Source organism: Schistocerca nitens, chromosome 10, assembly GCF_023898315.1.
Source record: "Schistocerca nitens isolate TAMUIC-IGC-003100 chromosome 10, iqSchNite1.1, whole genome shotgun sequence".
In the NCBI taxonomy this organism is placed as follows: domain Eukaryota; kingdom Metazoa; phylum Arthropoda; class Insecta; order Orthoptera; family Acrididae; genus Schistocerca; species Schistocerca nitens.
Window position 1 is genome coordinate 111262644 of NC_064623.1, and position 15909 is coordinate 111278552.

The following is a 15909-nucleotide window of genomic DNA, read 5'->3' on the forward strand; positions in this document are numbered from 1 at the left end:
CCTGACAACGTGCCCTTATTTCAGAGTGAAGACCCATTCCTTCTTTCCCTGGTCGCCTTGAACCTAAGCCCATACACGATGGAAATAAGTTCACATCTTCCTCACGGTTTGGTGACACCCACCACAGCTACCACACAGTACACACCCACTCATCTGACATATTGGTGAAAATATGGTATATAATTTTATCTTCGTCTGCTCCAAGCGATTCTTCAAATACTGCTTACTGCGCACCAGAAACATTCACTTACGGATGTTTTCCATGAAGCCCTCCGCAAACTCATCCGCTGTGAGAGAGCAGCCGAGCCAAAGCTGGTGGTGGTTGAGGTAAGACACGATCACATCCTTCACGTTTCGAGTCACGTATATTATCTGGAACATTCCAAAACATGGCCACCATTGCACTACAGTTGTAATAGAAAAACCTTTACCCTGAAATTATCAATGTCTATCTTCTAGCAAATAGCGTTGCCTACGTCACGACTGTTTCATCCTTTTCTCTCCACTGGGCAAGTTTAATATTTGCTAAACCACCTGTCTAATCTTCAAAATGTTATTTCGGGTAAGTAGGGAAGAAGCACTGCTTCGAACTGAGGAGAAAATAAGTGTGTGTCACGACCTGACTAAAAGAAAGACTAGGAAGTTAGGTAATACAGGATGTGAGTTTGGAGGTGGGAACAGGAAAAAATTGTAGCGGGAGACCAAATCTTGACTACAGTAAGCAGACTGAATGGGTTTAGCTTGTAATAGTTACCTTTGGATTGCGGGGTACAGGGTTCGATTCCCGGCAGGGTTGGGGATTTTCTCTGCCCGGGGACTGGGTGTTTGTGTTGTCCGCATCATTTCATCATCATCATCATCATCATTATTCGTGGCAGTGGCTGGATTGGACTGTGTAAAAAGTAGGACTGTGTAAAATTTGGGACTTTGTACGGGCGCTGATGACCGCTTAGTTGAGTGCCCCACAAACCAAACATCATCACCAAACATCATGGCAATAGTTACGTGGAGATGGAAAAGCTTGCATAGGGTAGACAAGCGCGGAGGGAGTTTCATCAAACGTCTTCAGACTGAAGATCGAAACGACATATTCTATTTTATTATAATAGTAGCTAACAAACTCGTCATTGCTTGGGTATTTATTTTGCCAAATTTATATTAGAAATGAAAATAAAAAATGAGTGTCCAAACTGAAGACGTGGTCCTGGACAATTTCTGTACGCTTTGCTCAGCTGCTTCGCGTCTCTACATTGCGATTTTGTAAATGTATCAATGACAACGACTCTTCATTGCTCCATGCATTTATATCGTTTTTGAAAATTGTCAAAAGCGCTGCCAGGTGTCTGGGATTTCCTTAAGCTGGCCCGACTGTAGGAGTCTCCTCTTACAAGTAAAGAATAGATGTAGCAAAACTTCAAGCAAGATGGGTCATTTTTTCACGTATTTCAGTGTTTATGATGTATTTCAGTGTTTATGATGTGTCGTACAATTAAATATTTACGTAGTTACATTCAGCATAATCTGTGGATACTGTCAGCGAACTATGTTGCGAATAGAGTTAGTAACGAAGAAGTAAGGAGTTTAAACGTCGTCCATGATGCAGCAGTTTTTCACACATCTCAGTGTTTATCACGTCTGATCTCCGGAACTATATGTCATACAGTGATATGATTTCGCAAAATATCTGCGAATGGGGCCAGCTGAAAAGAAGAAATAAATTTAAATGTCACGCAAAACGCGGGCAGCTTTTCATTCATGCCAGTGTTTATGACATATCTCCTGAACTGTGACATACTTTTCTAGATGCATTTGGATGCGTATATGGATACTGACTGTGAAATTCATTGAAAGTACATGTAATACATCCAGACGGCATGCGTGATGCGTCAGTTTTTCACCTTAGTTTCTCACATATTTCATTGCTTATGACGTAACATCTCCCGAACTATGGTAGGTAAGTGGTTCCTAGCCCCACAGTGGTTGTTGCCTGACAGTACTGAATGTGTGTTGGTCGAAATTGGTCCTGTGGTTTAGGAGGAGATGTGGAGTACACACATACACACACAAACACATGCATACACATACGCGCGCAAGCGCGCGCGCGCGCACACACACACACACACACACACACACACACACACACACACACACACACATATATATATATATATATATATATATATATATATATATACATATATATATATATGTGTGTGTGTGTGTGTGTGTGTGTGTGTGTGTGCGCGCGCTCGCTCGTATGTGTATGCATGTGTTTGTGTGTGTATGTGTTTGTGTGTGTATATCCATTTTTATAACATGTAAAACATTTTGCACTATGCTATATATTTTTGAGTTTATTATATGATATAATCAGTCATTATCATTTTTGTACTTTATAATAATATTTCTGTTTTAATGTTTCAATGCACTTTATTTATTTTATTACTTCAATGTACGTAATTTTGCTTCATTATGCTTTTATCCTCTTTATGTCGTATTACAAAGACCACATGCTACCATATACCACAACATTGTGTTTAATTTTTTTTTTACGAAAATATCTCTTACAGTTTTCATGATTTTCTTTTTGTTTTTTGGTTCTATTACCTTAATAATCATTTCATTTCCACATGAGACATCAAAAAGAAAAATTTGTGCACAGTTTTCTGCAACTAGCTCTAAGTTAAACTATTTATTGAAGATATGAAAAGATATAATAGATTTCATTACGTACATTACAGAAAAGACAAAACAGAAACCTACATTGTGTAGGTAATATATTTCAAAATTTAGGGTAACTTATGACTCGCTAACATACAGCACTACAAAGGTAAAAAAATCGTACAAACTTTCGATGATGTCTTCAAGTGTTTGTATGGTTCAAGAGACGAATCAGAAACGCAGATAATTAACAATGAAAATAATGAGATTAAGCAAGTAATGCTGGATAACAAGAATGAAACTTTCGAGGAACAAAGACTGCAAAGGAGAATAGAGATAACGGTGTTCCAGTAGAAAAGATTGAAGTGGGATGCAAAGTAGTATAAAAGAAATATCAAAGTTATTTACAGACATACAGCTCTGACAAAGAAGTGAATTAAACTATAAAATGCAATAATGAGTATAAATTACAAATGGGGTACATAGCTACAGGTTATGAGAAAGCTTTTGATCCACTTTCAACGAAAACTTTACTAACAGCCCTTCAGAAACTACGCATTTGATCAATTCGTTTTGGTATACTGAAGTATACATACACAATCTGATCAAAAGTATCCAGACACCACGAAAAACATACGTTTTTCATATTAGGTTCATTGTGCTGCCAGGTACTCCATACCAGCGTACTCAGTACTCATTAGACATCGTGAGAGAGCAGAATTGGACACTCTGCGGAACTCACGGAATTAGAACGTGGTCAGGTGATTGGGTGGCACTTGTGTCATACGTCTGTACGCGAGATTTCCACACTGCGAAACATCGTAGGTCCACAGTTTACGACGTGATAGTGAAGTCGAAACGTGAAGGGACACGTACAGCACAAAAGCGTACAGGCCAACCTCGTCTGTTGACTGACAGAGACCGCCGACAGTTGAAGAGGATCGTAATGTGTAATAGGCAGGAATCTACCCAGACCATCACAGAGGAATTCCAAACTGCATCAGGATCCACTGCAAGTATTATGACAGTTAGGCGGGAAGTGACAAAACTTGGATTTCATGGTCGAGCGGCTGCTCATAAGCCACACATTACGCCGGTAAATGCCAAACGACGCCTCGCTTGGTGAAAGGAGCGTAAACATTGGACGATTGAACAGTGCAAAGACTTGGTGTGGTGTGACGAATCACGGTACACAATGTTGCGATCCGATGGCAGGGTGTGGGTATGGCAAATGCCCGGAGAACGACATCTGCGAGCGTGTGTAGTGCCAACAGTAAAATTCGGTGGCGGTGGTGTTATGGTGTGGTCATGATTTTCATGGAGGGGGCTTGCACCCAGTGTTGCTTTGCGTGGACTATCACAGCACAGGCCTGCATTGATGTTTTAAGCACCTTCTTGTTTCCCACAGCTGAAGAGCAATTTGTGGATGCCGACTGCATCTTTCAATATGATCGAGCACCTGTTCATAATGCACGACCTGTGGCGGAGTGCTTACACGACAATAACATCGCTGTAATGGACTGCCCTGCACAGAGTCCTGACCTGAATCCTATAGGACACCTTCGGGATGTTTTGGAACGCCGACGTCGTGCAAGGCCTCACCGACCAACATCAATACCTCTCCCAATGCAGCACTCCGTGATGAATGGACTGCCATTCCCAAAGAAACCTGAAACCTGTCAACAAGTAATTGAACGTATGCCTACGAGAGTGGAAAATGTCTTCAAGGCTAGAGGGGAGAGGGGGGGGGGGTGAATTCCTACGTTACCGATGGAGGGCGCCACGTACTTGTAAGTCATTTTCAGCCAGTTGTCCAGATACTTTTGAGAATGGCAAACAGAATAAATAATAGTAACATTTATGTAACAACATTAATTCCAACCGCTGCCCCACATATGGTTAATCGGCTGGGAAATGCATCTACACTACAAAACATTTTAAATAGCAACAATTAATTCCACCAGCCGCCCCACAATTGGTGCATCGGCCGGGAATGCATAATTTCTACATTACAAACCAAACATTATATTCGACAACAATTCCACCCGCCGCCCCACATATGGTTCATCGGCCGGGAAAAACTGAGTAAAAGTGAAAGTGATTTTTAAATATTCGGATTTGGGAGTGAAATGCGACACGCAACTGAGTAATAGAACAGTGATAGTGTTACGTGTGCGTGTGGACGACGCAATTGGATTAACAACGCATCTGGATTGACGGAGCTGGCACTGAGTCTAGCGGCGCTGCCGGCATCGCGAGAAGCCAGTTTCGCCTCACCGCAATCGTCCGCCGGAGCAACCGGAGCCGCGCCTGCAGTTGCGGGCCACGCAAACACACAGCAGCCGTCGAAGTGCCGTCTGCAGCTCAACGCGCTGCATCGCATCAGTAATCCTGGTACGCCGCGCTGGCAACGCCATACGTCGTGCAGAAGGAACTAAGTTAAGTGAAAAGCTGTTAAAAATTGCACTAACCTGCACTAAAAAACTGTCGGCGATGGAACTGCCAGAAGAAACTGAGGTTAAACTTAAATCAGAACCTATGTCTGTTGAATGAACTGTAAATCCAGACAACAGTTCAAGTGTAAATATGCATGAAAATAGTAATGTTAAAGTGAAATATGAAGTATTGTCTCCTGACAGTAGTGTGAGAAGGGGCAATGATTCAATAATAGAGACCCCTGTAGTAAAGCAGAAATTAGAAATTGTAGATTTATTGGATGATAGTTTATATGATGAGTTAAAAACGAAACAGTCATCAGAGATGGTAGAGTTTAAACAGGAGAAGTTAGATATGACTGATCAATCAGAAGTTTCATTTAGTTTTGATGATTCTGGTGATGGAGCTAGATTTTCGTCAACCTGAGTGTGATAAAAAGCCAGCTAGTGAGCAACCCAAAGATACTGGGGCTATTGATTTAAATGTTATATTACAAGCAATAGCTGCCAGTAATGCTAGAATGACAGCTGAATTAAAGTCTGATATAATTGAGGTAAATAACAGGATTGTGGCCAGCCAAACCAATTTTAATAAACGGTTTGAGGCAATGGACAATAAATTAGAATCCAATAAAGCTGAATTAGAAACTTCCTTCAAGGCTGGTTGCAATAAGTTGAAAGAGGATCTGGAAAGTTTGAACTATAAAATTGATTACAACCATGAGGATATTAAGAAAAAGGTTGCTCAACAGTTACCTGAGATGTATAAAACAGTAAAATCCGAAGTTGCTGAGGTTAGCAGAGACTTGCAAATGGAAGATGTGAAGCTGGAGCACAAGTTAACAGAAAAGATCGAGGCGGAATCTGAACTGTGCTCAGATAGGTTTAAAGATGTTAATATAAAAATAAACATATGTCAAGCAGAAGTAGATGCAATCAAAACTGACACTACTCATATTGTGCAAAGAGTAGATAATGTTGAAATGAGAGTAGAAAATATTAGTACTAACATTGCTAACATTGAGAGTAAAGTAGCTTCAGTAACTTGTGGTAATGGTAGTATGCAACAAGTTGTAGCTGCAAACGCCGCATTTATCGGGTGTCGGCAGTTCCTGCGGTTCGATCCAGATAAAAATATCCACCCGCTAGATTTCTGGAACGATTTTGAAGATGTGATTCCACCAACTTGGTCTGAACGAGAGAAAATCTCATTTATTAGAAGCCATTTAGCAGGTGACGCCATGCTTTGGTCAGCTGATGTTATGTTGAAGTGTAAAACATTAGCGGAATTTAAAACAGCTTTCATTAATGAGTATTGTTCTAGCAATAAGCAAAATGAAGTGTTGAGAGAATTTTGGAGTGGAAAACTCTTCAATGTAGGCAAGGAATCTATTAAAGAGTTTGCTAGATCATGGATCTCACGTTTGTCACATTTGGCCGAAAAGCTAAAACCTGAAATGATAATACTAGGTCTTGAAGCCAAACTGCCATGGTATTGGCAAACTAGAATTATATCTGCCCCTAGAGACAATCTGGATCGTTTCATTGAATATTTGGAACGTGTAGAGTGTGTGGCTGCCAATGAGGAGCAAGCACGTAATAACAGAAATGCTAATAACACTAGTAGTAATTTTAAGAACGAGCAGAATGGCAATGTAAACATCAGAACAGTAGGTGTTCGCCATCCTAAGAGAGGTAGGAATTGGAGAAATAATTATCAGAACCAACAATGGCATCCCAATGATAGTAATTTTGTTCCAAACAAAATGATGCAGGTAAACAACAGTGCGCAAACCAATGCTGTGCCAGTTAATTATAATGGAAATAAAGGAAGCAGTAGTAGGCCGAGGCAGGAAAACTAGTTCCCGTCTATGAGGACACTGGCGCTCACCAGGCGGTTACTTTTCCTAAGCCAGTAATTACAGTAATTGGTAAGACAGATCAGAATACCCAGACTGAACATGTGGATGAGGGGTCGGTAGCATCTAAGGATACAGCAGAAATATTAGATCACTCACTGTATTTGATAGGTACCGTGTTAGAGACGCTTTCTAAGTGGGAAGAGGAAGAGAAGGCGCAGCAGTGTAACGGTAGGGAAGAGCTACAAAATACTGAATTGTCAGGTGAAGAAGCAGAAGAAATTCATGCTTATATTTACGATGAGGATGATGTGCTCTTATCTAAAGTGCCTGTGCAGGATGTTGATACTGTACTAATAGATTTTTGAAAGGAGGTAAGTGAGAATGTAGAGGGTAGCCTGTTGGGGGTCGATGAACCCAGTAGCTGTGACCAGTTGTCACTTGAGAAGGAACCCGACGATAATGGTGAAAGTGGTTTAGCTGTAACTAGTGTTATGCCCGGTCTGGAGGCGCAGAATCGCTCAGACTACAGTAATTTGTGTCATGTTCAGCAAACTAAATGTAATGAAGTCGTGCGGTGTTTCGATTTGAAATTAATAGACCGACTGGAAAAGGCAGCTGAAAATGTAATTCAGGAAACCCATACATACTTTGACCTAAATGTAATGAAGACAGATGTCGATCACTTTAGTTGGAGACAAATACAAAAGGAGCTATTGGATGAGTTTGAGGAACCACCTGTACAACCTAGAATAAGCCACCCTATAATAATAGTGAATATGTTGGGTATCAATGTACGTTGTCTCTTAGACAGTGGAAGTGAGGTGAGTGCGATATCTCAGTCCTTCTTTGATGCATTACCTGGTAAAGACAAGCTTACAGTAATGAGGGTATCAGGACTAAGAATAATTGGTGCTACTGGCAAGGTGTCAAAAACGGTAAAGCAAGAAGCTTTACTGCCCTTTAACATTAATGGTAATTTAATTGATCATCCATGCTTAATTGTAAACAACCTCAGTATTGAGGTTTTAATTGGCATAGATTTCTTGTCGAAATATCAGAGTGTTGTTCACTTTGAAAGAAGCCAGTTAAAAATGGTCTTGCCAATAACCGGAGTAATTACGGTACCTTTTAGTGATAAACATGTAGTAACTAATGATAAAACTTGGAAGCTGCCTATACGAGTTCTGAAAAATAGGAGATATTGGGACGAAGGTGTTAATCTTAGTAAAAGTAATCTAAACACAGAGAAAGAAAGGAAGAAGCGTCATGATACAAAAGCTGTACCCACCAGTTTTGAAATAGGTCAGTTAGTCCTTGTCAAAACCAAGGAAAAATCAAAGAAAGTAAATGCAGAAACAAAGAAATTCATGTTCGTATACCAAGGACCTTTCAGGATCATAGGAAAACCACATGCCAATGCATACAGGCTAGAGTACCCTAAAAGTAAAAAGCTATTAGGTCTCAGGAACGTGATCGACCTAAAGAAGTTCATAGGTAGTGAATGAATTCTGTAGGGAGGAGGTTGTTCTGTAACCTCTACACAGTGTGGCAGCTGTGCAGTCCCAGCTATGTGAGATCTTCTTTCCTTTTCAGGTCTCACTCTCTTCATCTTTCCTATCTACAAAAATGTTGACCCCTTCTTTCCAATATGAACATTTTCTGAAACCAATGAATTCTGTAGGGAGGAGGTTGTTCTGTAACCTCTACACAGTGTGGCAGCTGTGCAGTCCCAGCTGTGTGAGATCTTCTTTCCATTTCAGGTCTCACTCATTCTTCATCTTTACTATCCACCAAAATTTCGGCTCTTACTCTCAAATACTAAAATTTACCGTTATGGTTATCAAACCAATAATAAACTAATGAATTCTGTAGGGAAGAGGTTGTTGTGTAACCTCTACACAGTGTGGCAGCTGTGCAGTCCCAGCTGTGTGAGATCTTCTTTCCATTTCAGGTTTCACTCATTCTTCATCTTTCCTATCTACAAAAATTTCGACCCCTTCTTTCCAATATGAAAATTTTAATAAACTAATAATTTCTGTAGGGAGGAGGTTGTTCTGTAACCTCTACACAGTGTGGCAGCTGTGCAGTCCCAGCTGTGTGAGATCTTCTTTCACATTTCAGATCTCACTCACTCTTCATCTTTTCTATCCACCTAAAATTTCGACCTCTTTTTTCCAACACATTAAATTTTCCGTTATGGCTATATAGCCATGAGTTCTGTAACCATTCTATCCACTGATTAGTGAAGAAAATACCTAATGTGACAAACCTAACAGTGACATAAACAACAGAGAAGTATGATGTAATTAAGATACAATGTATTTGAGTAACAAGTATGTATAGAACCCTGGTAATATTATAAGTACAAAATTGTTGTTTTATTGGAAATGGTCCACCAACAGTATTTTAAAAAGATGTACAAATTCGTGTTCAAGCAGGATCTGAAGTGGCAGTGAAACCTATTGTATGCTGTAGAGCTAACTAATTAATAGTAAAAGAGAGTGCTTAGTGTTATGAAAAATATGCAGATAAGTTGTAAGAATGAACTGACCTTGTGTAGCAAGGAATGGCAGTGTAATAGAATTGAGTAGTGTTTGTGGTTGAGACGTGAAGGACACGTCCCTGAAGTATTTATAAGGTTGGAGCTGGCCGTTATTTGGTGTAGTGTGTGACAGGACACACCTACACGTATTGAGGTTATGAGGTGGAGGCGTGAATACGACCATAGGTACCCTAATGTTAGATGAGACAGAGCAGCTCATGGTGTCCTATAGGTTTAAGGATTTAGCATTACGCTTGGCCATAATTACTTAATGCACATTAGCGGTAGGTCGAGAGAGACTACCTGTGGTTTCAGCGTCCGATCGAATGGAAATGGATTGCCACGTGAGCAAACTGATCAGCTGCAATACACTATAGATATGAAATAAATGTACTATCCTATGCGTTATATGTTAATTGAGTGAGTATTAAATAAGTACATACACTAGCAACATATTTGAGTAACATAATGGCAGACGTGAAACATTATTTATAGCTCAGCATAAATACACTTCGATGAAGTAAGTACATAATTGCAGATGTGGAACTGACACAGCAGCAGAGGACAATAAGTGGATTTAGTAGTCAACTAAACGTAGTGTGTTTTGAACACTCAGAACTGTACTATTACCACAAGTTACTCTCATGTACAAAGAAGCTGAGAAGACAACTACTAATCAAATATACTCATACTATCTCTAAGAATAAGGTAATCGAAGATGAGTCAGCTAAGTAAATAAAATACAGATTTGTCAGGAATGTACCGAGCATTGGTTCAATGTTCTGGTCCAGAAATAATAAATTGAGATTAAATAGGATTCATGATTGTATGCCTTGAGCATTAATTTTCTCTAGTACGTGACTAACGGCGTTTTGAGCCATTTGTTTACCGATTTTATGACAATTAAGTAACTGCGAGAGTAAAATTGAAAAAGTTCTGTTAACTTTGTTCCAGTAACATATTAAAAGATAAAATGTATATCTCCCCATTTCATTGTGACCCACTCTTAGATTTTAAATGAACAGAGTCTGAGGCACTCTTTTTGTTTGTTCTACAGGACAAACCAGACAATGGCAGCCTGGTAGCTGCGTGAAAGCGTGGAGTGACTTGGACACAACTCACAGTGACACCTCCCCATTCCCCATGTAATTGAGAGTGAACGTGAAGGACGCACACTATAGCAACTTCCCCTCCTCTACCCTTGTGAATGGAAGTGTAGAACGCCAGCCAAAGCGGCTACAAGCACGTGTGTAAAAATGAAATTGTCATGATTTGTGAAATTTTCTTTCAGGTTTAGAAAAGACTGCTAAGATATAATTATCTGTTTATGTATCATGAATAACTGTGTTATTTTCTTTGAATTTGTGTATGTAAAAATGTATTTAATGGATTTAAGATTTTCATAATTTTACATATTTTATGTGTTTGTCTGTCTAAGGCAATATGTATGCCAAAGTGTTTCATTGATTTTGTTTAAATTTTGAGGGATAATGTTGCTTAAGAGGCAGTGAACATGCCAGCAATTTAAATAATTGAAGTAGGTAATAAGTTTTCTTTTAATATTTCTAATGTTTACATTTCAATTTTAATTTTCATAGGGAGTTAAGCTGTACTCTTGCTTCCCTTTTTGTAATTAATTTTTTTTCTTTTCCATTTATATTAAAAAAAATTAAGTAGAGGGTGATATAGGGAAGCAGCCTACTCACGCCTTATAAAATTCTTATCAGTCTTTCCATTGTGTGCCAGCCCAGTCTGCTGTAACTAGCTCTGACGTCATAAATGTTGCGCAATACTTTAAAAATCAAGTAAATAACCTGAAACGTTTCTAGCATGTCAGGAGTAATACTAAATCAATATGTGTTGAATATCAGTTTAATAACTTTAACCTTTTTCGGAATTTGGACGTTTTTCTGTAAAAATCATTGGCGCAACAGAAAAGAGCTAGAAACTTAAAAATTTATATTTAGATTCCTTTTTCATAATAATTTAGTAGAAACAGTATCTGGATCTCACAAATTAAAATTTTAGTTGAAATTCATGATTTTCTGGTTTTTGTCTCAGAAATTAAGGAAGCAAGATAGATTAAGTAGGCGAATAAATAAGGCTAGGATGTTTAAATTTAAGTAGAAGGGAGATCCGCTATAATCATAAAGATGTGAGAAGTTTCAATTGAATAACTATAAAACTATAGCGATAGCGTATCTCCAAAGGGCAAGTTCAGAGCTCGTCTACTGCGTGTAGTGTAATTAAATTAATTCTCTCGCCCAAAATATTTAACTTAGCCACGTCAGACTTTTATTATGATTACTTACCTGTGTGCTGAATGCACATTTAAATTGAGAGCTTCATCGGCCATCAGCAAAGGAAGCAATGATTTATTCAATAACTTAAAGTGGTGCATTACTAGCCCAGTGGCTAGTCGGGAGAGCAATTTTGATCAGGCGTTCCCTTAGCCGTCCGCACTGCGGCTTTATATATAAGAACGCTGTGCGAGAGAAAAAGGCCCCAGTTCTCTCCAGACGCTGATTAGCGCACCATCTGTATCGGGAGTCGCGTCGCATCGGTATCATTGCTATAAACAGCCTCGGATGCCGTAATAAGTTACTCGGGATACGCGTAACCATGAAATCGTTTTCGAGTGAGGTGCCGCCGCAGGACAAACATTCTACCATTATTTAGCGTGGCGTTTGATGAACATTATCATCAAATTATGGCGAGCATTCACTTAAAGATTTAATTTGAACAGTTATAGTTGTATCAGCGCATTAGACTCTGAACTGCTCTGTTAGTTGGATTGTGTGGATTCTTTTGGTCTGTGACTTTCAGAATATACTGAACAATTTTTAGAAAATCGTTTTTGATTATGAATCCCAGACAATCTCCTAATTTCTCAGAGCTATAAGCTGCATCTATAAGTGTGTTTCTCAGATGAAGTGGGCATTAGGAATTCTAATTACAGGCTTCACGTTTTGCTAATCACTTTCTGGTTGCCAATATTGTAGTTAGAGAGCCAGTGTTGAGAACGGCAAACAGAATAAATAATAGTAACATTTATATAACAACATTAATTCCACCCGCCGCCCCACATATGGTTAATCGGCCGGGAAATGCATCTACACTACAAAACATTTTAAATAGCAACAATTAATTCCACCAGCCACCCCACAATTGGTGCATCGGCCGGGAATGCATCTTTGCTACATTACATTCTACATTTTAAAAAACAACATAAAATCCACCAGCCGCCCCACACCCACATAAAAGTCGAGGTTAACAATCAGTGTTTATTACCATCATTGACGTACAGTGGTGAGGTAAGGTCTGTTAATGCGAAAGTCATTCAGCAAGTGTGAGTTCTTCAGTAGGTATTGGAGAGAATGACTCACCAGCAATAAGGTCAGTAGCGACAGACTACAGTCTGTTAAGAAAGAGAACAGTCAGAATTACACACAGATATTGAAAGTTTTGCATCACCTTGGTTCCGAGAGTTCCGGAACCTGTACAGAAAACTGGAATAAAGATCAGCATAAATAACATTTCTGCCTTTTTTATTGCTTATGAAAACCACACATTGAATGTTGTACAACAATACAGCGACACCTTCAGAGATGGTGATCCAGATTGCTGTACACACTGGCACCTCTAATACGCAGTATCACGTCCTCTTGCATTGAAGCATGCCTGTATTCGTCGTGGCATACTATCCACAAGTTCACCAAGGCACTCTTGGTCCACATTGTCCCACTCCTCAACGGCGATTCAAAATAGAGCCCTCAGACTGGTTGTTGGGTCACATCGTCCATGAACAGCCCTTTTAATTCTATCCCAGGCATGTTCGAAAGGGTTCATGTCTGGACAACATGCTGGCCACTCTAGCCGAGCGATGTCATTATCCTGAAGGAAGTCATTCATAAGACGTGCACGATGGGGGGCGCGAATTGTCGTCCATGAAGACGAATGCATCGCCAATATGCTGCCGATATGGTTCCACTATCGGTCGGAGGATGGCATTCACGTATCGTACAGCCGTTACGGCACCTTCCATGACCACCAGTGGCGTACGTCGGCCCCATATAATGCCACCCCAAAACAGCAGGGAACCTCCACCTTGCTGGACTCGCTGGACAGGGTGTCTAAGGCTTCCAGCCTGACCGGGTTGCCTCTGAACACGTCTCCGACGATTGTCCGGTTTAAGGCATATGCGACGCTCATTGGTGAAGAGAACGTGATGCTAATCCTGAGAGGTCCATTCGGCATGTTGTTGGGCCCATCTGTACCGCGCTGCATGGTGTCATGGTTGCAAAGATGGACCTCGTCATGGACATCGGGAGTGAAGATGCGCATCATGCAGCCTATTGTGCACAGTTTGAGTCGTAGCACGTCGTCCTGTGGCTGCACGAAAAGCATTAATCAACATGGTGGCGTTGCTGTCAGGGTTCCTCCGAGCCATAATCCGTAAGTAGCGGTCATCCACTGCAGTAGTAGCCCTCGGGCGTGCTGAGCGAGGCATGTCATCGACAGTTCCTGTCTCTCTGTATCTCCTCCATGTCCGAACAACATCTCTTTCGTTCACTCCGAGACGCCTGGACACCTCCCCTGTTGAGAGCCTTCCTGGCACAAAGTAACAATGAGGACGCGATAGAACCGCGTTATTGACCGTCTAGGCATGGTTGAACTACAGACAACACGAGGTGTGTACCTCCTTCCTGGTGGAATGACTGTATCTATTCGGCTGTCGGACCCCTCCACCTAATAGGCGCTACATCTCTGAATAGTCAAAGGGACTATGTCTGTGATACAACATCCACAGTCAACGTCTATCCTTTTTCTCTGGGAACCGGGGTGATGTAAAACTTTTTTTGATGTGTGTACTTTCACAGCCCAATAGAAGAAACCTTTCTCCTTCATGCAGTGTCCATAAAGCATTAGCTTACTTGTAATACTTGACTGAGTTATACAGGAAGAGACATGAGTGCAGCATAATTTCAAACTCATCCACGTTTTTAAACAATCTATATCGTGTTACTCACTTTTGTACAATTAACTTTGCTTTCTCTGTATATTTAGTCGCTGCAGCATGACTCAATTGCGGTGCTTTGGGGTGGCTACAGAGAAACAGTCTCAAAATCCTTTGCGTAAACTGCACTAATGTCTCTTCTTGTGTATCTCAGTCGAGAATTCAAAGAAAACTAATGCATTATAGTCACAGCATGAAGAACAACGGTTCCCTCTGTTGGGCTGTGAAAGAACTAAGGCAATATTTTTTACCATCCATCTGTAATGACATCCACACTGTACATACTAGATCGCAGTGGCGAAAGAAATCGGCTATGTCATTTCAAAGGAACTACCGTGGCGGTTTCCTTGTAGGAACAAGGAATAAAAATCTGATGAGCAGATGTGGACCGGAGGCCAGAAACATGCGAGTACAGGGCCAGCGTCGAGGGTTGCATACTTTATAAAGCGAGGCACCGCTGCTACCTGACCTCCACCATTCGAGGGTTGGATTCCCTCACTTCTTCATGAAGACTCTCACTGCCTGGGCTACTCTCAGGGTGTATCTCCGACGTGGAAGAGCCCCACCATTTCCTTGCCGTGTCGTCTGGTCGCCGTCACTACTGCTCGCCGTCCGGTCCTCCTCGCCGCCGCCGCCGCCGCCGCCGCCGCCGCCTGGTCGCCGCCTGCCGGTGCTCGCCGCCGCCGCCGTTCGGTCGCTGCCTGCCGCCGTCTGGTCGCCGCCGCCGCCGTCGCCGCCGCCGTCGCCGCCTGCCGCCGCGCCGCCGCCGCCGCCGCCGCCGCCGTCGCCGCCTGCCGGTGCTCGCCACCGCCGCCGCCGCCGCCGCCGCCGCCGCCGCCCTTGCGCGCCGCCACCGTGTCCCAACCCACCACCCCCTCCGCTGCTCCAACCACCATCACATGGAGCTCATCCTCCACCCTCCTTCCCATCCTTCCTTCTCTCCCTGTCCACCCCACCCCTGCGCCACTTTCGGCTGTAACCACCCCCAACTCCCCCTCCCCTATCACTGTCGCCCCATCGACAGCTACTGACTTTCCGCCGCTCCCTGCACCGCCTCCGACGGGCTCCAAGCCAGCGCGGATTTCGGCTCGACGTCTACTGTCTGTGTGACACCCACGCCCCCTCCCTCTGCGTCATCCGCTGCTCAGGGTGGTCCTCCCCCCGCCATCTCCCCCTGCAACCCATCCCCCAGCCCCCTCTCCAACCAGTCGTGACCATGAAACCTTCAAAGTGCCTGAATGTTGACCCTTCCCCCGACATCTCCTCCAAAAAAACCACCAATCCCCGTGACCCACACATCCCCATGGACGTGACCCCGACCCCCGCCCCCGCCACGCCTGCCACCCACACCTTTGTCCTCTCCAATCCTGACCCTCAATTCCTTGATGCCTG

At 42.1% G+C, this 15909-nt stretch overlaps 1 protein-coding gene across 1 annotated transcript in view; it reads right to left on the reverse strand.

The window, feature by feature from the left end:
• Window positions 1-15909, reverse strand: part of LOC126210474 (luciferin sulfotransferase-like) — a 73750-nt gene that overhangs the window by 16888 nt on the left and 40953 nt on the right. Inside the window, exon 5 of the mRNA XM_049939709.1 lies at window positions 252-372. Within this exon, the coding sequence (XP_049795666.1) occupies window positions 252-372 (121 nt within the window). The remainder of the gene's footprint in view (window positions 1-251; window positions 373-15909) is intronic.